The sequence below is a fragment of the Meriones unguiculatus genome, chromosome 19, assembly GCF_030254825.1.
Source record: "Meriones unguiculatus strain TT.TT164.6M chromosome 19, Bangor_MerUng_6.1, whole genome shotgun sequence".
NCBI classification, from domain to species: domain Eukaryota; kingdom Metazoa; phylum Chordata; class Mammalia; order Rodentia; family Muridae; genus Meriones; species Meriones unguiculatus.
In genome coordinates this window covers 13249762-13274343 of record NC_083366.1, presented here as the reverse complement: position 1 = coordinate 13274343, position 24582 = coordinate 13249762, and the positions used below count along the sequence as shown (strand labels likewise).

Below are 24582 nucleotides of genomic sequence, written 5' to 3'. Positions count from 1 at the left end.
TTGTACTCAATTTACAAGGTGTACAGGATATGTTTAGTGAAGACAGCTTCTTCTGCTGTTCTCTCTGGAAACTAGCTTCCCCGCTTAGTGTCTACCTTCTACCAACGCGGTGTCTTTCCACCCCATGATCTGACCCCCACACACAGATCACTGATTAACTACTTCCCTTGTTGTCCTTCTAACTTATTTTTGTAACTTACTTCACTTATTGAACTGAGCACATGTTTACTGAGTGACCCTGATAGTCATCTGTTAGGTACGAAGCTGACTAAATATGGCAGCAAAGTGAGCAATGGTGCTGGTATGCACTCAGTACAGAGGGCCCCAGCGGCGTGGGGAGATGGGAACATAGAGGTGTCATAGGGGTTTGGGTTCCCACGTGATGTGACCGGGTAGGAGTGGGAAAGGTCTCCTGTGAGGCAGCTGTTCTAAGTCAGACCTCCGTTAGTCACCTCAAAGTGCTGCAGCATTTCTGTGTTCTGTCTCCAAAGCTCCTAAGCCACTAGATCTACGAAGAGGTGTGAGGGTTTGTATTTCTAACTAGCTCTTAAATACCCCACTGGAGAACCTAGTACTCTAAAGAAAAACAATGTCAAGGTCACACATGTTGGCTAAGGAAAGAGTATGAGTTCCACAGGGGCAACGAGGGAACCATGCTCCAACACAGACCTTGCTCAGACCACAGGGAAGTAAGCAAGACTCAGAGCAGAGCACAGCCAATTAGAAAGACCGGGCTGTTTCCTGTAGAGCAGAAGGGAACTAGAGCACTCTTCTACTGCCTCAAGGAATACTACCACAAAGACAGTAACTCTTATTGGAGCCAATTGGCTATTAAATACAACAACAAAGAGTCAAAGCTGGGTGACCTAGGAGGAGTTAAGGAGAGGAGCTGGGGTAAATATGATCATAAGACCTTGTACGAGATGAGAACCTCAAAGAATTAATAAATACGAACTTTCCATTCCCGGTGCTAAGTTACGTAATGTTAATCGTCATCTTTTAATTAAGCATGCATGCAGCCAAAAAGCCAAGTTCTCAATCTCCACCGAATGTGAGTGCTTCATCTTTAACAGTAACAATCGGGATTTCTAACAATGTCCTGGCACAGCCTTTTTGGGATATAACCATAGCCTCAAATATTGCTTCAAAACCTTGTGATGCTCCAATTAATTACACACTAATCTAGCTAAAGTATGTTAAAGCCTAAAAAGGAACATTCAGAAAAGCCCAGTAGTTGGAATGCTAATACACTGGATGTTATAGTCCAACAGTGCCTTTTCAATGTTAGAAAAAAACCAGTTGCTTTCTTTTTCACAAATTACTTGCCAACGTTTGAAAAAGTTCAATTTACAATACTGTTCCAGCATTGTTTGTTTGATTTTTTTTTTCTGAATTTTACCACTCACTAAAAGGAGCCTATGCTTTCTAGCCTGTATTGAGAACTAAGACTGAATGCCAGTAAGACAGATTATTCAAGTCAGGTTTGTACCGAGATTTCAAATTAACAAGCTTACCAAAATTAAATAACTACATTTCTCTACAATAGTTGAACAGAATTGTCATTTCTATTGAGTTGAGTGGTAAAACAAGTTTCACTTAGATCAAAGAAAAAGAAAGGTGCGAATTAGAGCAATGTTTGCCCATCAATGCAGGCACAAGTCAAGAGTGTGAGAACTGGTCCTTGTGGAGCTCCTATCCTTTCCCCATCAGACTAACTCCCCTTCTTTCTTATGATTCCCTGTACTCTGCCAAAGGTTTGGTCATGAGTCTTTGCTTTGAAAACACTGCTAGTTAGAGTCTTTCAGATGCGCTCAGTAGACTCCTGTCATACGTTCAATGCACATCCCATCTGTCTTTCTAAATGAGGATTGATCATCTTACCCCATGTCCGCTCAATTGATTATCCTTTTTAGGTGTATAGATTTCATTATGTTTATCATATCTTATAGGTCTATATAAGTGAGTATATCCCATGTTTGTCTTTCTCCTTCTGGGATATTTCACTCAGAATGATCTTTTCTAGATCCCACCATTTGCCTGCAAATTTCATGGTTTCCTCCTTTTTGATTGCTGATATATCTGGGCACAGGGTCTTTTCTGAGACTGACATTCAACCAAGGACCATGTATGGACTTAACCTAGAACCTCCACTCAGATGTAGCCTGTGGTAGCTCAGTAACCAATTGGTTTCCCAAAGTGAGGGGAACAGGGACTATTTCTAACAGGAACTCGATGACTGGCTCTTTGGTCTCCCCACCCCCGAAGGGAGGAGCAGTCCTGTTAGGCCACAGAGGAGGGCTTTGCAGCCAGTCCTGAAGATACCTGATAAAACAGGATCAGATGAATGGGGAGGAGGTCCCCCCATCAGTGGACTTGGAAAGGGGCACGGTGGAGATGAGGGAGGGAGGGAGGGAGGGACTGGGAGGGAATGAGGGATCGGGACACGGCTGGGATACAGAGTTAATAAAATGTAACTGATAAAAAAAATAAAATAAAAAATAAAAAGAAAAAAAGAAAAAAAAAAAAGAGTGTGAGAACTGGCAGAGCCCTGTTACCTGAGGGTCAAAGCCCAACTGAAGACCTGTCCCAAGAGGAGTCAGTGCTACTCTACTAAAAACAAGGGAATTCACCCTTTTTTTTCTGGAACTCAGGCTATTAGGAGCTCCTACCCTTCCCGTCTTTGGCAGTGTTCTACAATGCATGCTATCAACAACAGATACAGGAGAGCATGAACTGATGGATGGGAGGAAGCAGAGTGCTATCTCTATTTCATGTACTTCTAAGTTTATTCTGTTTCTTTTTTTTTTTTTAATTACACTATCCCCTGCTAGCCACCAGAATTCAGAGTACTGTATTAGTACACTGGTACACTGACTCCCTTAGAGAACTGTATTACTGTAGTACATAAAGCCTCATAATCAGGGGAGTGCCTGGCTACACCAGCACACGTAACACACATAGATACTGTACTGCCATGCATACTCTGAAGACTACATTGTTATACCAGGACACACACCCACTGTACAGCACACACACACACACTCACTTTGTGCACATTCATACAACTCTATCACTGAACTGGCCCACACCACATCAGAGCACTGCAAACTATATCAGAACACAAACATATCCTCTGGGCACAGTATCGGCACATATGCTGTCAGAGCACTGTACTACTCTACTGAAATACACACACCCCCTCTGGGCATATCTGTGTACTGACACATGCACGTTTTCTGAGCACTATATGGATGTATAGGCTCATACATATCTTTCTGACCTCTGCATGGAAAGGCCTTTATATAATAGTATTTTCTCAGTCTCACATATACATTTTAGAAAAAGAAAATCCTGTTCAAAGACAGTCATCGTAACATAACAAATCAATCAATGTATTCTCTTGGATATGTTACCTGATCAGGAAAAAATTCTTGAAGAAATGGACCCAACAATATGATTCCTAATCCTTCTGGATCTAATTTATTCTTTATGAGATTTATGCTATAGGGGAAAAAAAGGAGAAAAACAGTGAATACCACAGGAGACAAAAACCCACAAAACTATTTTGTTCTTTCATGATTAAATTTCTGGTATTACACATTTGGATGCCCGAACCCTAAGAGCTGTTCTTTTTAGAGCTTTAATGACAAATACACAGGAATGACATTTAATTTGCCAAAACTTGGCTATTTTTAAATCAGAGTAATCTGTTACTATTTAAAATTTAAATTATGACGATGACTTTAGAATATTGTTCCTTATTAGGTAAAGTAATTTAAAAACCAAGGCTTATAAACTCAGGCTGTAACCTCCAAAAGGCAGATTCTCTTTGCTCTCTAAGGTATGCCTGAATTCAACAATCAAACAGAGCATTTACTTTTCTAAAAACTATTAAGGGTTCAGGAGTCACAAAGAAACAAGCCATGAGGCAATGGTATGTCAGATGGTAAAAATGGCTTTCCAGATGTTACTTGAAGAACTGAATGAGATAAATGCTTGGACAATCTAGATAGAAAGATACAATAACAGCCTAACTTTAAGGCTACCGATGTAAAAGCTCGAGTCCAGGGAATTACAGTGAGTGGCGTGGCCTTGGGTGGCCCAGCAGCAGCCTGAAGTGATCAGCTCTGTACAGCCCTTGCCATTGCCGTTTAGATGTGTTTGAGGCTGGTGGACTGCGACATGTGTGAGTACATCAAGGAGGCAGAGAAAAGAGGAGTGCAGCTTAACCATCATTTTTTTTTTCTATCTAAACAGCAGGTTAAACTGTTTATGTAAGAAGCAAGACATCATATTTGGGAGTTATGGGGCACTGTGGCTGATCAGCTTCCCCAGGATACTTCACTAGTGCTCAGGGTGGAGGCTGTAGCTCAAGCTCTTTAGGGATGACACAGGTTCAAGGACCCCCTTCCTGGCAAGGCCTCTGTCAGAAGACCATGCTCAGAGTTTGGTGGTTGTCTTTGTCTATCTGTCTGTCTTTCCCTGTCCTCTACCTGTGTTTAGAGTAGGTCAGTTCTGGGGTTTTTATTTGTTTGTTTTATTAGAAATTAGAAACAAATAGCCATATGTTCAGGAATAAATCTTTTTTTGTAAATGTTTTATGAAAGTTACATGTGTGAGGTCTCTAGCCACGTTCAGATACATGGGGCCTCAGCTCGAGGAGATGCTGGAATGACTAGCATGAACCGTCTAGCCCTGGTGGCATTTCAACATTCTATACACAAACTCTGAGTTTCAGTGGGTCTGAGGAAGGCCAGATTGTGATCTGAAACAAAGGCAAAGTCATTATTTTCAACGAAATTACCCATATAAAATGTTAAATAAGGAAGTCTTTGTTTTGTTTGTTTAGTTTTCAAGACAGGGTTTCTCTGTATAGCCTTTGCTGTCCTGGACTCAGTGTAGACTAGGTTGGCCTTAAACTTGCAGAGATCCACCTGGCTCTGCTTCCTGAGTGCTAGGATTACAGGTGTGCATCACCACACCTGGCTAAAGAGAAAGTCTTTTAAGAGAGAAAAATAATTCAAACTAATAGTGACAGACTTATTTTAGAAACCCAGACAATCAATGGAGACTCAGGAGTCAAGGCAATGGTAGATATGTCCGTCTCTGTCCTCAGACTGGATTAGGCCCTTTTCTCTAATTTTTCATTGTTTTGTTATATAGGTGTATCACATTTTTTTAAAGGGAAAAATGTATAAAATGTTTCAACTTGATGGAATCTTTTGTGAGTGATCAACATAACACTTCCAATTCCACTCACTACTCGGGATCTGAAACAAGGTCCAAGGCTTTCATCAGATCTTCTAGAAGGGAGTCGGCTATGAATCCATTATCTGGAAAAAAATATTAAGGAGAAGTTAGAATAAGAACATTTCTGATGAGGTTCTGGGGAGGGAAGGATCACATTACAGGAATCAAGGATTTTAAGAACTATGTATGTTTTTCCTATAGAGCTTATTACTCCTAGGTACTCAGATACATTTTCTTAGACACACAGGCAAAGACTTATCTTCAAGGGGTGGGGAGGACCACTTAACAACTCCCATTAAGCCAGGCATGGTGGTACAGGCCTATAATCCCAGCACTCAGGGAGGCTACACAGAGAAACCTTGTCTCAAAAAGCCAAACCAAACAAAACCAAAACAAAAAACAAAAAACAAAACAAACAAACAAACAAACAAAAAACAAAAGCCAAAAACCAAAACAAAAATGTCCAATTGAAACTTAAAGTGAAATTATTTTCTTATAAAGCAGTTTCCGATACCTGTAAACGGGTCAAAACTCTTTCTACTTAAAATGACAACATAATCAGTAACTAGGTAAATCTTTAAATTGTCATGAAGAAATCTAGTAAAAAGAATTCTTTACAAAAAAATTCTGTTGTTTGTTTGAGATAGGGTTTCACTGTGTAGCCCTGGCTTTCCTGAAACTTCCTCTGTAGAGCAGGCTAGCCATGAACTCACAGAGCTCTGCCTGCCTCTGCCTACCAAGTGATGGGATTAAAGGCTTGTGCCACTACTGGCCAGTACAAGTTCTGCTTGTTAGTCTAATTTTACTAAAACATAATGATCTGGTCCTATTTACATAACTGATGGTGTAAAAGCAAACAAACAAACAAAAATCTTAAAACAGGCTTGGTATTAACTAACAGCCACAGATTCAATTAAAAAAAGAAAAAAGGTCAAATTAAACACGAAAACAGCAACAACACATCCACACAAAAAAGCTACTGCGGAATGCACAGTGGAGGCAAATGTTGACAATGACAACATCACAGAAAACAGTTTATGACTTAATTAAAAAAAATAGTATAGAAAACCTTTTACCTACCAGGGTCCTGCACATCTCATGCCACGGTCTAGCAGGGTCAGTCTGCCTCAACCTCCCCACCCTACAGGTCTAGCCTGTGTCCAGTGCCCAGGCCTCCTCTGGCCACCCCCGCTTGTGCTGCTCACAAACTCTTAGGCTGCTCAAAGAAGTGTGCCACCTGCCCACAACCTCAGGCTCCTTGTACCCTGTGTCTAACCTCTCTGCCCAGCCAGCTCCTAATCCATCTTGGACCAGGATCTAGCCAGAAACTTCATCTGATGGTCTGTTCCTTGCACTCCTCCAACCCTAGATCTGCCTTCAAACTCAAGACTTAGACAAGATCTCACATCTCGTGTGCCAGTCTGGCCCCCAGGAGTTCATCTGGCTTCATTCTACCTAAGCAAAATCCAACTTCAGGCCCAACCTGGCCTGTGCTCTGTCCTAGCCGACTGTGTCTGTATTAGACACAAAACTAATAAGTGATGTCCACATACCTAGATCTTAATGCAAAAGTCCAATTATGAAAGATCAAGGCAGTACTTAAGCCCCCAAAGTCCAGCAGTCCTATAGAAACTTTCTTCAATGAGAATTAGCTACATGAACTTCAGGATACAGAATTTTAAAGAACCATAATAAACTTCATTAAAGAATTGAAGGAGTTCTAAAAACCACCACCACCACAACAACAAAAACAAAAATCCAGCCAAACCAAACCAAACCCAGCTCAATGAACTTAGAGATAATGAACTTAAAAGAATAAACACATGACTAATACCTGTCCCCAAATACATAAGGCTGACAGAAATAATGAAGACAGTAACAGAGTCAAAAGCTGAATTCAATATAGATAGAAATGTTAAAAAAAAAAAAAGCTGAAGCAAGAATGGAATTGAAAACCTCAATAACCTAACTAGAAAATTCAATGAAGTGTCTTATAAGTATTATAAGGTTAATCTTATAATTATTATAAGTAATTATATAAGTAATTATATAACTATAATTACTTATAATAAGTGTCGTATAAGTAGATTAATCCAGCAGAAGACAGACTATCAGAATTCAAAGATAAAGTACAGAAACCAGACTGAACAAGCAAAGATTATGAAAACAAACAAACAAAAACACAGTTTCCCCTCAAGAATGTAACATGTTAAAAATGTCGGACACCACAAAAAGACTAACCCTTTGAAATACAGACTAGAGTGAAGTGCAACAAAGATAAACCCTACCTCAGAGTAAAGGGCTGGAAAATACTTTAAAGCAAATAGACCCTGAAAACAAACTGGGGTAGCTATCCTATTACCTAATAAAATAGACTTTCAACCAAAATTAATCAAAAAAGATGAGGAGGGGCACTTCATTCTCAAAGGAAAAATCCACCAAGAGGACATCACAATCCTGAACATCTATGCCCCAAATACAAGAGTGCCTATATTTGTAAATGAAACATTATTAAAGCTTAAATCACACATCGATCCCAACATCTTAATATTGGGAGACGTCAACACTCCACTCTTACCAAGGGACAGATTATCCAGACAGAAGCTAAATAGGGAAATAATGACACTTACAGAGGTCCTAAATCAAATGAACCTAATAGATGTCTACAGAACTTTTCACCTAAACTCAAGAGTATACCTTCTTCTCAGCACCTCATGGAACCTTCTCAATAAATTAAAACAAAAACAAAAACAAAATAATAAAAAGGCAGAGTACAAATAAATAACTTAATGATGCATCTCAAAAAATGGATAAGAACAAACCAAACTCAAAACCAGTAAACAGCAATAAATAAATAAATAAAAATAAAAATAAATCAAGAGATTATTGGAATAGAAACAGAAAACAATAAAAAAAATCTAAGAGCTGGTTCTCTGAGATGATAACAAGACAGACACTTGTCTCAACTAATCAAGAGAGACATGGGGTGGGGGAGGAAGAAAGACCCAAATTAACAGAATCAGATACAGAAAGGGAAATATTGCAATAAACAACAAGATATTCAGGTCATAAGAATACTATAAAAGCTTTACAGAATTATGTAAATGTAATTTTATTTTCTCAGATGAGGGGATGAGATGAGAGCGGTTCCCAAACCTCTAAATGTAAAACAGATTTTATTTGGCCACCAGTGGACAGGAAGAGTAATGTGGAAAAGTCGCTGTGTTTATTGGCCATCACAGATTTCTACTTGATAGTCAGCATCTTAGGAAGCACAACAACAACAACAACAACAACAAAAAACTTTTCTCTACTGTCTCTGTTTGGGCACTTCATCAGTCTAGCTTCATTCTTTTAATTTTATTGTTACTTTAGAAAAATTCCAATTATAGCAAATACGTGAAAGCCCAGATTCAAGTACTTTTCTTCACAAAATAATAACAGATACAACTGTGAACTTCCTTAAAAATTTGTGCATAAGGGTTTGCTGCCTGGTAAATCGTCCTTACTATGTTCTGAGCAGTTTTTTATTACTGTCATTTCTTAATTTGTGATTTAGTCATAAAACCCTGCCAAGTAATTAATGATATAATAAACCATTGCTAAGACTAAAATTTTGATAGCATTCCAAATGAGAAATTAGCAACTCAAAAATACTCTTTTGATCTTATAACTTTGTTTGACAAGAAAATAAGTAGCAGGCTTCTAGAATCTTGAAAAACCTAAAGCACAGATTACTCTAATTGCTCATGCAAAAGGAAAGTCAATATCAAATTATTAGCAGCAGCCTAAGGTCAACAACTGTAGAGTGGCTTGGGCATCTCTATGGATTTAGCCATAACAGACATTGGTGTGTAGGGAGGGGCCAAGATTTGTTGATCTAGAACATTTAGAATCTACTCTTTGTTCTTAAAAATACACATGTACCTTTGAAAGCAACACCTGCAAAACTAGTTTAGCAGCACTGCAAAAAAAAAAAAAAAAAAAAAAAAAAAAGGTGATAATCTCTATCTCCTAGGTTTATGGCAAAGTTTTTGTGTATGTTGGTGTGGGTGTGTACTCATGAAGGTTTGTGTGCTCATTTGTATGTAGGTCAGAGGTGAAAACTGGGTGTCTTCCTTACTCCCTCTCGACTTTATTTTTTTAATATTAATCACAGGTTATTTACTTTGTATCCCAGCCGTAGCCCCCTCCCTCATTTCCTCCCAATCCCACACTCCCTCCCTCATCTCCTCGTCCCTTTCCAAGACCACTGCTAGGGGAGGTCCTCTTCCCCTTCCATCTGACCCTAGCTTATCAGGTATCTTCAGGACTGGCTGCAGTGTCTTCCTCTGTGGCCTAGCAAGGCTGCTCCTCCCGCGGGGGGTGGAGGGAGGTAAAGGAGCCAGTCATTGAGTTCATGTGAGAAATAGTTCCTGTTCCCCTTACTAGGAAAACCCACTTGGATACTGAGCTACCAAGGGTTACATCCGAACAGAGATTCTAGGTTATATCCATACATGGTCCTTGGTTGGAGAAACAGTCTCATAGAGGACCCCTGTGCCCTGACATATTTTGTCCTTGTGGAGCTCCTGTCCTCTCCCAGTCAACCTAACTCCCTATTTTATCATATGATTCCTTGCACTCTACCAAAGGTTTGGTTATGAGTCTCAGCATCTGCTTTGATATGCTGCTAGGTAGAGTCTTTCAGAGGCCATCTGTAGTAGGCTCCTGTCCTGTTTCTTGTTTTCTTCTACTTCCCATGTCCATCCCATTTGTCTTTTTAAGTAAGGATTGATCATCTTACCCCAGTGCTCTTTCTTGTTTATCTTCTTTAGGTACACATATTTCAGTATATTTATCCTATCTTCTTATAGGACTATATAAGTTAGTACATACCATGTGTGTCTTTCTACTCCTGGGATAGCTCACTCAGGATGATCTTTTCTAGATCCACCATTTGTCTATAAATTTCGTGATTTCCTTGTTTTTAATTGCTAAGTAGTATTCCATTGTGTAAAAGTACCGCAATTTCTGTATCCATTCCTCCGTTGATGGACATTTGGGCTGTTTCCAGGTTCTGGCTATTACGAATAAAGCTGCTGCAAACATGGTTGAGCAAATGTCCTTGTTTACTTGAGCTTCTTTGGATATATGCCTAGGAGTGGTATAGCTGGATCTCGAGGAAGCACTATTCCTAATTGTCTGAGAAAGCACCAGATTGATTTCTAAAGTGGTTGTACAAGTTTACATTCCCACCAGCAATGGAGGAGGTTCACCTTATTTTTAAGGCAGGGTCTCTTACTGAACCTAGAGCTCAATGATTCAGCTTGGCTACATGGCCAATTTTTGAGGTTCAGGGATCTTCATGTCACCAAGTCCTCAGCAGCGGGATCACAAGCACACACCACCTTCACCATGTGGCTCTGTGGAGCTGAGTTTAGTTCCTTATGCCAGCATAGCAAATACTTCTTAGCCATATCACCAGCCACATGCATGCCATGGCTTTAATATATTCATGGTGGTAAAATGTTTTCTAAGCTGTAATGCTCCACAAATGCCAGTCACCATTATGTTTAGAGGATGCAATATGTAGGGGCTGGAAAGATAGCTTGCTGCTTTTGCAGAAAATGCCAGGACTCATATTGGGTGACTCACAACCACTTATAATTCCAACTTGGGGGCATCTGACATTCTCATCTGGCCTTAGAGAGTACCTGTATACACGTGGTATTCCCACATACTTGGTACACACACACACACACACACATAAATACAAAATAAAAGTAAATATTAATAAAACGAAAGTAGGTGCAAGATGGGGTCTCATAGAAGAAGTGCTGCTGGTGATGACTGGCCTGCCAGGACAAGTTTACTCATTTACTTGATTATCAAGGTGAGAATATAATATAATTCATATCAAGTAATGCTATTCATGCTTCTACTAGTGGAAAAAATTAATAAGGAAAAAGATTTTCATCTTCAAAATTGTATGTGTGTTAGCTTAGCAGGGATATATGAACTGAAGTACTAATAAAAAGTAAGCAAGCAAATGTGTTCTCCCTCAAATAGCTACTGCTTTCTATATATGATTTATCTTAATGAAGATATGTTTTCCTTCCTCATCACTGATCGTGGTTAACCTTGCTTAAGGGTTAGCACTAAAATGAATTTTCATTTTCGGTCTTTCCAATCACTCACAATCAAATCTGCTCCCTGATGAGGCAGTGAGAGCCAACTCACGACAAAGAAGCCTTGCTAAGAGGAAAGGACAGATTCTCAAGAGGACACAGAGACAACTGGAGCTCATTGGAGCTCCCAAAGACTCCCTTGGCCTAACAACTCTGGTTTCTATGTGATAATTTCAGACAGGAGTTAAGGTGTCTTTAAGGGAGGCAGATGCAGGGTTAAGTAAATTTTTTCCTCAGAACAGAAACAAATGGCCCTCGCAACTCCTCAGGTGATAGTAACTATGGACATTTAAATTAAAAATGTGAAATTTTCAAAACTCATTTCAGAAGAATAAACATGGGATCAGAAGATAAATAATCAACATGATAGTCTTCCACATGAAATTTTTGGTGTGTGTGCACGCACACATGCACATGGGAAGGCCAAAAGTATCAGACCCCTAGGAGCTGGAGTTACAGTTGCGCCTACCTATGGGTTCTGGGAACCACACTTAGATCTTCTCTAAGAGCAGCCAGTGCTCTACCTGTTCAGCCATCTCTCTAGACTGATCTGTTTATTCAATGTTCATTTGAATGAGGAAATAAGAAAGATTATTACTTAAGTGAATCCTGATCTTTGACATCTAGTACCAAATAGTAAGTCACCTTTAACTCAGGATCCCAAGAAACACAATCGCTCAGTGGCTGAATCTGATGGGAGCCCCAGTCTGCTTTCTTTGCTGCTTGGTCTCTTGCTTTTCCATTTTTGTCACTTCCCCTAAGGTTTTTGTTTGTTTGTTTGTTTTGTTTTTTAAGAACTGCCACCTATCTTACATTTAATAATACAACTCATTGTTTGAATAGAACCTGAGTATCAATATATTTCAAACACAAAAATATACAACATAGTTGACAGGATGTTTTTACCTTCTGGATCATAGGTTTGAAATACTCTTCTGGCTTGTTCAGAAGGCGCTTCAGGGGCAACTAAAGCCATATCCTAAAAAATAAAATTAAGACTGTCAACCACTGCAGCATCATGATTTTAACAACAAACATTATGGTGGGTTAAGAAATGATGGCATCATCATTTTAGAATTAGAATAAATGCAGCATAAGGTGAGTGGCCAGAGAACTCACCAACTCTCTCTAGTGCTTAATTTTACTTCTGAAGGATAGTTCTGCTTTAAATGCAGAAAACTGAGAGGATTACATGCCAACATTATAAAAGCAATTAATATAAAATTCAGTATGCAGAGAGCCCATGGCCTCTAAGTATGTTATGTTGCTGTATACGTAAAGAAATATATAACTTAAAATAGCCCCTACTTTCTAATGAATCAAAACTAAGACAGGAAATATAACAAAATATACTCTAGTTTACAAGGAATCAAAACTATGAGATTTTTTTCTAAAAGCAAAGACAAACATGGGCAATCACACATCGTACTGTGATGACAGTTACCACTTTGGAAAAAATAACGTAACATGCATTTCAGGTTCTGCATGTCCAATTTAGCTTCTGAGGAGACAATCTATGTATTTGGTAGTTATTCCTTCTGCCTCTTAAGTCAAGCTTCTTCACCACCGTGGGAACCACTGCTCATCCAAACTGCAGCACAGAAGCCCAGTGCTCTGTGCTGTCGGTTCTTCATTCAGCAACACTGCAGACATCTAAGCTGCTGTGAAATCTTACTTCTGACTGACATAAATGCAGAATGAGGGCCCTGCGCTGACGACTGTCATAGCTCCTGTGTAAGCTTTCACCAATATTTGTGTTCAATGCGACACACCACATCAGGGAACAGACATCCCTTTGCACCATCGCAACCCCTCAGCCAGGGCAACACAGCAAGACCATCTCAAACCAAACCGAACATAGAAAACAAAACACAACAGCTTTGAGGTATGAATGTTAAAATTTAAAGTGTTCTATGGGCAAATTTTAAAGAAAGATACGCTAACGCCTATCCTCACCCATTCACATCTCATTTGTAAAAGGAGGAACTAAAAGAACCAGTAAGAGGAATTGTTATCTGATCCCAAGGACTAAACTCCTCAGGATGGAACAGCATATTCTGTTTTTATGAAAATCAAGAATGGGAATCGAAATAATGCAATCACACAAGACCTTAAGTATTTTTATGTATTCCATCAAATGATGAAGATGAGGGCCTGTTATTTGTATAATTCAGTAATGTATATTATGTTTCCTGTTTCCATCTCAGACACCTTTCCTGCATTTTCAGTGCTATTCTGCCCATATGCAAATGCGGTTCTAAATTCATGATTCAGTTCCTTACTTTCTGGATATGTGGGCAGTGCCTAGCTGTCAGAAACTGCATCAAGCAAATGTGAAGGTATAATTTTATGCAGGCTTAATTATGTTTGTGGAAATATCCACAGTGGATTGCTGGGTCATAGGACGAATGCATTTGTAATTTTGCTAGGGACTGGAGACTTGTAGATTGTGTTCGTTTACCTCTTTCAAGCATTGTTTTATCTTTGGACAGAGTCTCATGTATACCAGGGTGGCCACAAGCTCATTATGAAGGTGAGGATGGTCTTGACTTTCTGATCCTCTGGTATCTGCCTCCTGAGTGTTGGGATATCAGATATGCACCTCTTTCCAGGTTACAAGGTGCTGGGATTCAACCCAGGGTTTCATTACAAGGTAGGCAAGCATTCTACCAACTGAGCTACATCACAAGCCTCTTGAGAAATTATTCTTAAAGCTCACATCACCAATAGAGCCTTTGCTCTATTTCTAGGCTAAAGCTAGGATTGTCTCCCAGCTCTCAAGATTCAGGGAGCAACTGCAATTACTAGAGATATTCTTATTCCTTAGCTGCCTACATTCTGCATTTATTCCAGCATAAGCATTAGCCTCTTTAACTACTTACACCCTTCCTTCCTTTTCTCTTCAGTTCTCCTGTGTGGAGGTCTGAGGGAGCCAAGGGTGAGTGAGTATACACGCAGTGCTGGCAGACAGCAGCTCACAAACAGTGCATTCAATTGTGTGCAACTCAACACTCATTTTTCCCAGTAACTGTCCCACTCAACTTTCTGTCCTATCAATTAGTGAGGAGAAGATAAGTTTGATGTACTTTAAAATATTCCTGCTGGAGGAATTTCTCTTGGTAGGAAGAAGGACACGGAGGGGACAGGAGCGCCACAAGGAGACCAATGAAGCTAAAAAAGCTGGGCCCAGTGGGTCTTGCAGAGACTGATGCACCAACCAAGGACCATGCATGGAGAGGACCTAGAACCCCTGCTCAGATGTGGCCCATGGCAGCTTAGTCTCTATGTGGGTGCCCAAGTAAGGGGAGAAGGGCTGCTTCTGTTATGAACTCAGTTGCTTGCTCTTTGATCACTTGCCCCTGGCAATGCGGCCTTACCAGGCCACAGAGGAAGAGGATCCAGGCAGTCCTGATGAGACTTGACAAGCTTATGGGCAGATAGCAAAGGAGAACTCCCCCTTTCAGTGGACTAGGGGACAGGTATGGGGGGAAGAGGGTGCGAAGGTGGGACTGGAAGGTGTTGAGGGAGGGGGCTTCAATAGGTATATAAAATGAATAAAATGTAAAAAAATAAAATAAATATTAAAAATATTCCATAGAATTTCTAAGTATTACTTAAAACTATAAGTATGAAGGATGGGAAAAAAAAAAACGGGCTTTTCTTGTCTGAAAAACAAAACTTTTAAATTTCTGAATTTATGATTAAAGAGCATCTTGCCATGTATGTTCCTTAATTTCTGTCATTGATGCTCCACAGATCTTCCAACTCCTCTCCTGGTTTTGATTACTCCTGTGCACTTTTTGGTAGCTATTACAGACTAAGGCTAATCTAACCTGAACTTCACTCTTTGTTTACTAGCTTCACCAGTGTTGCTGTAGAGTTTCCTATGTAAGCTCGCACCGCGAGCACGGCGATTCGGCTTCCTCTGCTCTTCTGTCGACACCTTTCTCTTACTCTGGTGAGGACATTCCACACTATGGCAAACATAAGGAGTGACTGTAGAAGTTTTTGTCCTCTTCCAGAGCTCACAGGAAAAGCTTTTAGTATTTCTGTTGAAAGTTTGTGGGCTGCTAATATACAGCCTTCACTGTGCTGAGGTGAATTCCTTCTACAGAAATTTTGGTGAGGGTTTTTATAATCTAAGCATACTGAATTCTGTCATATGCTTTTACCCCCTCCCACATCTAGAAAGATAATCACAGTTTGTATCCTTCATTCTTTTGACATGATGTGTCACATCTATTAACTAGTATATTCTGGAACACCCTTGTATGGCAGGAACACAATCCACCTGATCACAGTGCACAAGCTGTTACGTACTGCTGAATTCCGTGTGCTAACACCTGCAGAGGAATTTTGTTCATCAAGGACACTGGCTTGCCTCCATTTTGTCTTCCTGGTCTGGAAGCTGTGCTCCTCCTCCCCCAGCCTCCTGTGTGTTGGGATCACAGGTATGTGCACCCTTGCCTGACTTCCCTTGTGTTGCCAAGTCTTTGTCAGGGCAGTGCTGGATTCTCAGAGTTGAAAGTATTCCCTCCCTCCTCTGTTTTTTTTTTTTTGTTTTGTTTTGTTTTGAGTTTTTGATTTTTCACCCAAGTAGATAGTTGTATTTATCAAGAAAGTTAAATTTTTAGGTTATTTAATTTTTGGTATATAATATTCATTGTAGCCTCTTATAACCATGGACCAGAAGAATTAACACTGTTAAAATATTCATACAACCCAGGGGAGGTTTGTAAATTCAATGTAGTATCTACTAAAACCCTAATATTTTCATAAAAATCGAAAAAAAATCTTAAAATGTTCACAAAAGAGCCATAAAAGGTTCTAAATAGATAAGCAATCATGAGCACAAAACCAAATGGGGACATTTTCTTAATTAGAACACCATGGCGAATGGAGATTAGAGGGTTACTGCTGTCTATTTGAACCTCATTTTAGAAGGTAATTTTGTTAAATAATTATTTATGAAAATGTTTTAGGGAATGTATTTTTTTTTCTCTTTCACCTATTAGAGTGTGACCTGAAGTGTAAAGACTTTTCTTTAACTTTTTTAAAGTCCTTCTTTACCATCTAATAGATGAACTAATGTAAGAAAGAGGGAACAGAGAAGGAGAAACTACTGGCAATGCAGTATGGCATACTGACCAGCAGAATAGAATAGAGAGCCTAGAAATTAATCCTGGCATGCCAACTGATCTTAAACACACCATCCAGATCGCTCAGCGAATACAGTGCTTGCTGCCTAGGCACAATCTGAATTCAATCCTGTGAACCACTGGAAGGAGAAAACCGACTTCTGAAAGCTCTTCTCTGACTTCCGTGTGTGTGTGTGTGTGTGTGTGTTTGTGGTGTACACACATGTACATATAAGCACATGCATACATACACAAAGTAACAATTAAAAAAATAGATTTATAGCTTCCCAATAGGAAAGACTGGATTTCCACAAGAGTGAAACTGGATCCTTAGCTCTAATTACATATGAACATTACTGCAAAATGGATTAGAACTTAAAATGTAAGAACAAGAACTCTAAAACTAATGGAAGAAAACGATAGAGAAAGAACTAAATGATACTGTCCATGGCAGCGTTTCTAAAGTCTCACTCAAAAACCACAGGAACCCAAACCAACAACAGTCAAATGAGAGCATATCAAATTTACACCCATGAATGACAATCCGTTTGCAAGTCCCACATCTCATAAAGGATTACTACTCCAAATACGTAAGGATCCCAAACTTAATGGTAAGAAAACAAAAACCCAATTTAAAAAGTGGGAAGGTACACGAATAGACATGCTAACCCAGCAAAAGAGCACACTGTTCTCTTGGTCCTGCCGGCAGTCTTGCTTGGTAAGGGTGCCGTGGGAAAGCAAACTTCCTAGCACAAAGATCCATGGCTGAGGGATCTGCATGGGAACTCTGGCAGCATAATAATATTCAATGTATTTGTGCACCAAATTTGAACAGAAATACAGAACCCTACTTAATTTGGACTGTTTAATTATCCCAAACCAGAATACTTCAGTGAGGGCATCATTCTCAAATTTCATATTTTACATCAAGGAAGTAAACTAGAACTTTCATGAATAATTCTGCATGAAGAGGACTCTCTCACTGAGATTTTCTACTTCTAAGACTTTCTTACAGGAAGAGCTCTTGGACTGCACATTGTTCATACTGCAGGTTTCTTAGTCCACACACCCATAGTTTCTCCTTCTTCTGTACTCCCTCTTTTTTTATATTGGCTCATCTATTAGTTGGTAAAGAAAGACTTTAAAGAAGTTAAAGAAAAGTCTTTGCACTTCAGGTCACAGTCTGATAGATGAAAAATATGTTCCTTAAAACATTTTTGTAAATAATTATCTTAACAAAATTACCTTCTAAAATGAAGTTCAAATACATAGCAGTAACTCTCTAATCTCCCATTTGCCATGGAGTTCTAATTAAAGAGACTGTAAGATTACGATTCTAAGTCCCTCACGTTAAGAGTTACTTGTATTTTCTTCATCTCTAGTTTAACCATTTAGGAAAAAGCTTTTGGTAGGAGAAGCACCTGAAACTCTAAATTCTCTCAGGAGGAAACACCTTAAACACAAGGGTCAAGCCAGTGTAGTCACATTTCCCATTAGGATGATTTTTGCTCTGGAATCAGCTCTGTACATTTATTTGCATGACACAATCAGGTGCTTTCGCGGAGGCAGAGGTGAGGGTGAGTCATCCTGTCTTCAGCTCACTTACTCGTCAACAGGGATTACTGGAGAACACAGCCTTTACATTTAGACTCATGCTTGCTTACTTAACTGGTGATTTCCTGTGGCAGAACAGCAGGGACTAACATATAAAGGGAGTCCCCCGTATCCCACAGTCAGGAATCTGAATCGTGTATCACTATTTCATGCAGCATTCTATGTCCTTTCAGCATGATTATTTAATTGCACGAAATCTTTTTTAAATGTTGTAACTTTACCTCTTCTCAATGTGTACTGAAACATAAGGCCTGTGTTGGCTAGGCACCAGTGGAGTAACTGAGGAGGTCTTTACAATTTACTCATCACACCGTTCTTCATTATCAAGAACAATCTGCTGTTGTAACCAAAGAAACTCCAAAAGGTTACCCAATGCAACAACTGCACTGGTAAAAAAATGCTATTTTAGCTTGCAGACATCTTATATTGCCATTAAGAGCCTCTCAGAACAATAAGTTATACATATAACTGACTTTTCTGTTTTAAGTAAAGTTTAAATCCACTTCATAATTTCATCCTGACTTTGTTTTGTTAGTTATACTTAAAATGATTTGGGAACTATCAAGAAATATATTTTAATTAATCATTAAATGTTCTCAAAACACATAGCATCATTTGAAGCTAGGTATATAGTGGTCTTGTCTTTTCAGTCTTCGTTTTCAAATACCATGCAAAAGCCCCAGGTTATCTCCACAGCAGCCTATTGCTGTGTGGCTCCTTTCCTGTTGTATCAGCAAAGCCAAATTCATGAGTGTACAAACAGCCTTTTAAGGTTATTCTTCAGACAACCCTAAGCTCTACATGCACAAGTGGAAGCATGCGGCAATGGGAGGAAGTATCTGTGGGTGTGAGGGGCTCCTGTACAGTAGTCACTGAAGTCACCGGGCAGTAATGAGCAGTCCTTCCTCCGTTCATGTACACGTGAAGCCCACTCTTAGTCTGGCCATATGCTTTATCTCACATTCCTGAGGTATCTGATTTGTAATGATTCTCCTGTGTACCAAGACTCTATCAGACTGCCTTTAGGAGAATTTAGAAAATACTATTTCAAATCACCCTATTTTACACGAGAAATCCAGCCAAGAATTGAAATACAAAACAAGAGTGGGCTGTCACATTGCCAAAGATGTCAAGGCTAGAACAAATATGTGGACCAAGATTTCAATAAGCACATTTAGGAATGGTCATATATTAAGTATGTAAGATTTATACAAAATAGGATCTAATTCCTATAATAAACTCTGTTAGCCACAATATTTCCCCCCAACTAAATAGCTAGATCCGTGAACTCAACTACTGACTAATCAAAGTTAGACTTTGTCAGGACAGAACAGCTTTAAGGCCCTCTATCCAGTACGCTTTACCTTCTTTAGGCAACCATTTGCATTCTCCAATGGCAACAGCCAAGGGAAGCCGGGACTGCTTCTGAGAAATGTAGTTACCCAGAGCAAACATCCCACCCAGCCAGAGAGGAGCAGAGAGGAGAACAGTACAAGTAACGCTGATCTCCAGGCAAGAACACTGGCACTCTACTCTAGATTCCAACTAAAGTCATCAAAACCAGAAAGTTTCCCTTGTTTTGTGGTTATACAAATCATCAACAGAATCTTAAATTGCTAGAGGAAACTAGTATAAAATATGCTAAGTTAGAGAAGCTTATAGCTAAAACTTCATTTTTTTATACCAAAATAATTAAAAATGGCTAATTTGCATAGAGTTCTCATCAAACCTTCAAGAAATTTCAGGTAAAATTATTTGTTATTTATTTTGGAAGACAGATGTGGTTACACAAATTATGATTTAATCTGAAAAATAAATACTGTAATTTCTTAAGTCTATTCTTTTTCTGTAATGGGTAAGTTATGAAATGTAAACATTAGCATGGGATGATTAAACCTCATTAAAATACAGAAGTAAACTATTACAAACTGCCCACAAATTAAGTATTTTAATCCTATGAGTATTTTAATCCTTATCCAATAATTAAAGATACAAAACAGTGAAATTTCCTCATAACGTAAATATTAAAAACTGTAAAGCACTTTACTTATTTTCCATTAAGACAGAACTGAGCAATTTAAAAACATCTAAAGGAGGGCCCTCCCTGGCGCGTCCCTGTGGTGGCCTTCCAGATGGTACAAGGAGCACCACAGAGAGCAGCTGCTCTGCATCCCAAGCCCAGAAATACACCTTACTGGTAGAGCACTGGGGCGGCTGTGATGTTTCTCTGGTCCATTACATTAAGCTTCTTTATATATTTTCTGTTTAAATGGTAATGTGTATTTCCTCTTGAGTAACAGCATAGGAATACATAATTAGTTCTCGAAGAAGAAAATGGTTTATGTAATTCATTCTTAAACCCAATTGTGAAAAAGAGACAAAGAATCACAAGTAAAAATTATGGTTAGAGAAGAGAAGCGGAGATGGCAAGTGCCCAACCACTCAGCCTGGTCACACTGAAGCCTTTAAGTCTGAAAAAGTGAAAAGATCCAACTCCTGAACACAGGCACATGTGGTTTTGAGAGAGATGCCCTGCTTGAGGAAACTCGGTGCAGTTCCTGCCACAAAGAAAACACTGAACAGACATTAGCATCTGTTCCGCAGCCCTGCTTACTAAGAACTAGCTATCTTCTGACATTAAAGGAAAACAATTAAAAAAAAAAAACAAACACACACACACAAAGTAGTTTGAGCATGGTTTCTAAGTTCTTTAAAGATCTACTTTGCAAAGGATCTACTGCACAAGGACTTTCTGTTGTGCAGTGAGTTTGCAAGTTCTCAACACCTTCAGAGGGATTTCTGGAGACCCATGCCCACAGGGCATATTCCCTTTGGCAGATCTAAAGGTTTTGTTCTGCCAAAATTCAGATAGCTCCCATGAAAAGTTCCCCATTCACCTTAATAGGAGTTAAGTTTCCTTCTTGAAAGAGTCCATTTACTTAGGATCTTGCCTGCTTCCATCTTTATTAGAGGGCCCAAGGGAACTCTGCTGCCTCACTACTCTGCAGTTCCCATAAGGCTCCTGCAGGGAGATTCTGTGACTTCCCCTTAAGACAATAATCCACACAGGGCAGCTTTTGTGAGTTTCTCCAGCAAACTCCCAGAGACACTGCGTCAGTGAGAGCAATATTACCTTTGCTTTAACACAGGCTCATATTTAGTTAGATCTTTCAGAAGACTGCTAGTATATCAGAAAAGACAATTTACAAAACACAGTGGAAAGTTCAAGTTTAAAAATCAGAGGAAATGCCACAAAATACGTAATATATTTTCAATATGGGTCTCTAACATCTTTATAAAATGAGAAAATTCATTTTACTATTGATTTTTAATAAAACCAACTTGTAATAAAATTCCTATAATCTTGTAAAAGACAATTTCTTTTCTGGGGGTCAGAAAGAGATACCAACAGCTTATAAAAAGGTAAGGGAGCAATTAAAAAAAGACCAAGGTAAGTCTGAGCAAGGTTTCTATATCCTTTAGGATCTACTCGGATATGGCATGGTGACTTCTAAGTTCAGCACCCAAACTGAAATCACAAACTGCCACTGGTGTTCTCTGTGAAAAGTTTCAATCCGGCTGGCAGCAGTGGTGGACGCCTGCAATCCCAGCACTCTGGGAGGCAGAGGCAGGCGGCTTACTGTGATTTCAAGGCCAGCCTGGTCTACAAAGAGTCTAGGACAGCCAAGGCTACTCAGAGAAACCCTGTCTTGGAAAAAAAAAGTTTCAGTCAGTCCAAAGGTCAGTTGTTCTTATCAAAAGAAAACCCAAAACAGGTTTTGAAATAATGGTTACTTCAAAAGAGAGAAACTTTTTTCTATCTACCCTCAGGTCACAACAGTCTTAAGTACGATAAGTTTTTAAGTTCGGGTTTTTAAGTGCTCTGGAGTCATTTAGTTGTAAGCAGTATTTTGATGCTGCTTATTTATCACTACTCTTCAAAGTTCCTTTATTCAGTAATACTGAAATCTAAGCTGAATAAGTCCTGTTATTTACAAGTATTAGAATTACTATTTAAAAGATACAATAAATTTAAGGAAATCCTAAACATTTAAGAAACAGGACTTGCTTTAGACAGGTGCTGTGGCGCAATCCTGTAGACTCTGGGAGGCAGAAGCAGAGACAGGTGGATCTCACCATAACTCTGAGGCCAGCCTGGTCCACAAAGGACAGCCAAGGCTATACAGAGAAACCCTGTCTCAAAAACAAAAACAAACAAACAACAAATGAAAATGGTCCAAGGCCTAATTAGAAGTAGGCTGTGCAGCTCCTAATGCTGCCACAGTGCCCAGGTGAAGACTCTGCGTCTCTCATGTCCTCTGTGCCCCAGTAGAAATGGAATGACGATCGGACCTTGGTGAAAACAGTGTTGCTACAAGGTGACCTTTGGTAAAAAGATTTTTTATTTATTTTTATTTTATGTATAGCAGTGTTTGCATGTATGTAGTAAGTGAACCTCATGTGCATTGTGCCTGCTGAGGTCAGAAGAGGATGCTGGAGCCCCAGAACTGGAGTAGATGGCTGTGAGCTGGTGCTTGGGAACCAAATGTTCCTCTCCAAGAACAGCACGTGTTCTTAGCTGCTGAGCCATCTCTCCAGCTCTCTTAAAACTGCTAACAATTTTTATAATTCAATTATTACTGTACTACCTCACCTCATTTACTTAAAATTTGTAATTTTTTCTATTATGCACAACAAGAGATTACATGAAGCCAAGAATGTTTTGATAATCCTTGGATAAATACTAGTTCAAAGTAATTAACAATTATGATTTGTGCAATAGGTTTTTCTATAAATATAAAATATAATAAACTCAATTTAAGAAACCAGACTATAGAAACCTAAGAAATAAGTAGATACAAATAAACTATAATGCAGAAAGCTTAAGTGGCTTCTTGTTTGGAGTAAAACTGTGCAAAAACCCATTTTCTGGGGTTGCTCAGAAAGCTTCTTCTTACTTAGATGGCGAGATAAGGCTCCATTTTTCAGTTTGTATCACATTTCTTTGCACTGTAAAATCTACCAGTGTAAATAATCTGTTTTGGAACCAGAAAGTAAAGATGTACTATTATAAGAACAAACAACTAAGCTATTAATTTCAAGCTAAGACTATTATTTTGTCTAAATTAGGTTAGAAATAAGGGCAGAAAACATAATAAAATGAATAAATATAAACTATAATTTGCAATAAAACTGAAGTCTTAATGTAAAGAGTTTATTTTGTCCTAGAAAAGAAAGTCATAGAAAAGTTCGTCAGTCTATGACTTTCATTAAATGCATGGTGCATGCCTGTAATCCCAGCAGATTCAGGCTGAGTTCGTGGCCAGCCTGGTGTGCAAAATGAGTCGAGGAGAGACAAGGCTACACAGGGAAACCCTGTCTCGAAGGGGTAAAAAAATGTGTGTCAAGACTTTTGCTTATCTCTTTTTTTAAACTTTGCTTATCTTGTATGTAAATATGTAAATGCTTATTTAATAAATAATTAAAAAATAAAATGAGTCGAAGTCATCAACTACTTGATCTTGGTATATTTTCAGTACTGTCCATGAAACTATGTAAGGGCATTTGTGAAAATTTTGTGATTTTTTTAAAATAAATTACTACAATGATTCAATATATACACTTTGGAATTTTATTGATTTAAAATACTTTAAAACACAAACACATAGAAATTAGTGTTATTACCTATTGATACACCAATTTGCCCTTTAGCTTACTTCTAGCATGTAGTTATAAGTTGTGTTTTAATTTTCAGAGTGAAACATAACAAAGCTGCTATTTCTCTTTACAAACAGTCTAATACATAAAGCTTACATTTTTCTAATAATTTAATGGCATGTATACAGAACATGTAAGACAATCTAAAAATAAAATAAGCTCCTAATTAGATTTTTAAATCAAGCTTTCAAACTACATCTGTAATGGCAATTATTTTCAGTAAAGCAAATTTAGTTCTATAGATTTCAATCTTGCATATATTTAATAAAAACTTTGAGTCACTGTACATGCAATATTACTAATACCTTACAAATTATTAACTAGCTTGATACAGACTTTCACAGCATAGAAAAGGCTAAGTTTAATCTGCTTCTACCTGGTATTTAGATAATTTATATAAACTTGACTATTGCTGCTTTCTCAAGCTTGCAAAATTAGAATTGATCTTTCTATCTTAAAAATATTTATTTTATAATAAAGAATGGAGCTTGGATCAAATATTCTGATATTTCTTGTGCTGTAAATTTAAAATGAACAATACTTATAGCAAGATTATCTACAATAAACTGACTCCCATCAATACCTTTGAAAGGAAATTCAATATGAAAGTGGTATCAGAAAGTGATATCAGTTTTGAGCTTAGTTCTCTACATATTTGTCTCTTAATACCCCAATCTCTCAAGGTCACCTGA

The 24582-nt window shown here is 38.6% G+C and overlaps 1 protein-coding gene across 9 annotated transcripts in view; it reads right to left on the bottom strand.

The window, feature by feature from the left end:
• The window catches only part of Mindy3 (MINDY lysine 48 deubiquitinase 3), a 72403-nt gene that overhangs the window by 5535 nt on the left and 42286 nt on the right, over nucleotides 1-24582 (bottom strand). For all 9 annotated transcript variants that reach the window (XR_009587712.1, XM_060372727.1, XM_060372726.1 and 6 more), the window contains 3 exons: nucleotides 12327-12399; nucleotides 5261-5333; nucleotides 3414-3501 (listed from right to left, as the gene is read on the bottom strand). Coding sequence is in view for 8 of the 9 variants with exons in the window: in XM_060372727.1 (XP_060228710.1) it covers nucleotides 3414-3501; nucleotides 5261-5333; nucleotides 12327-12399 (234 nt within the window). In the remaining variant the exon portion in view is untranslated. The remainder of the gene's footprint in view (nucleotides 1-3413; nucleotides 3502-5260; nucleotides 5334-12326; nucleotides 12400-24582) is intronic.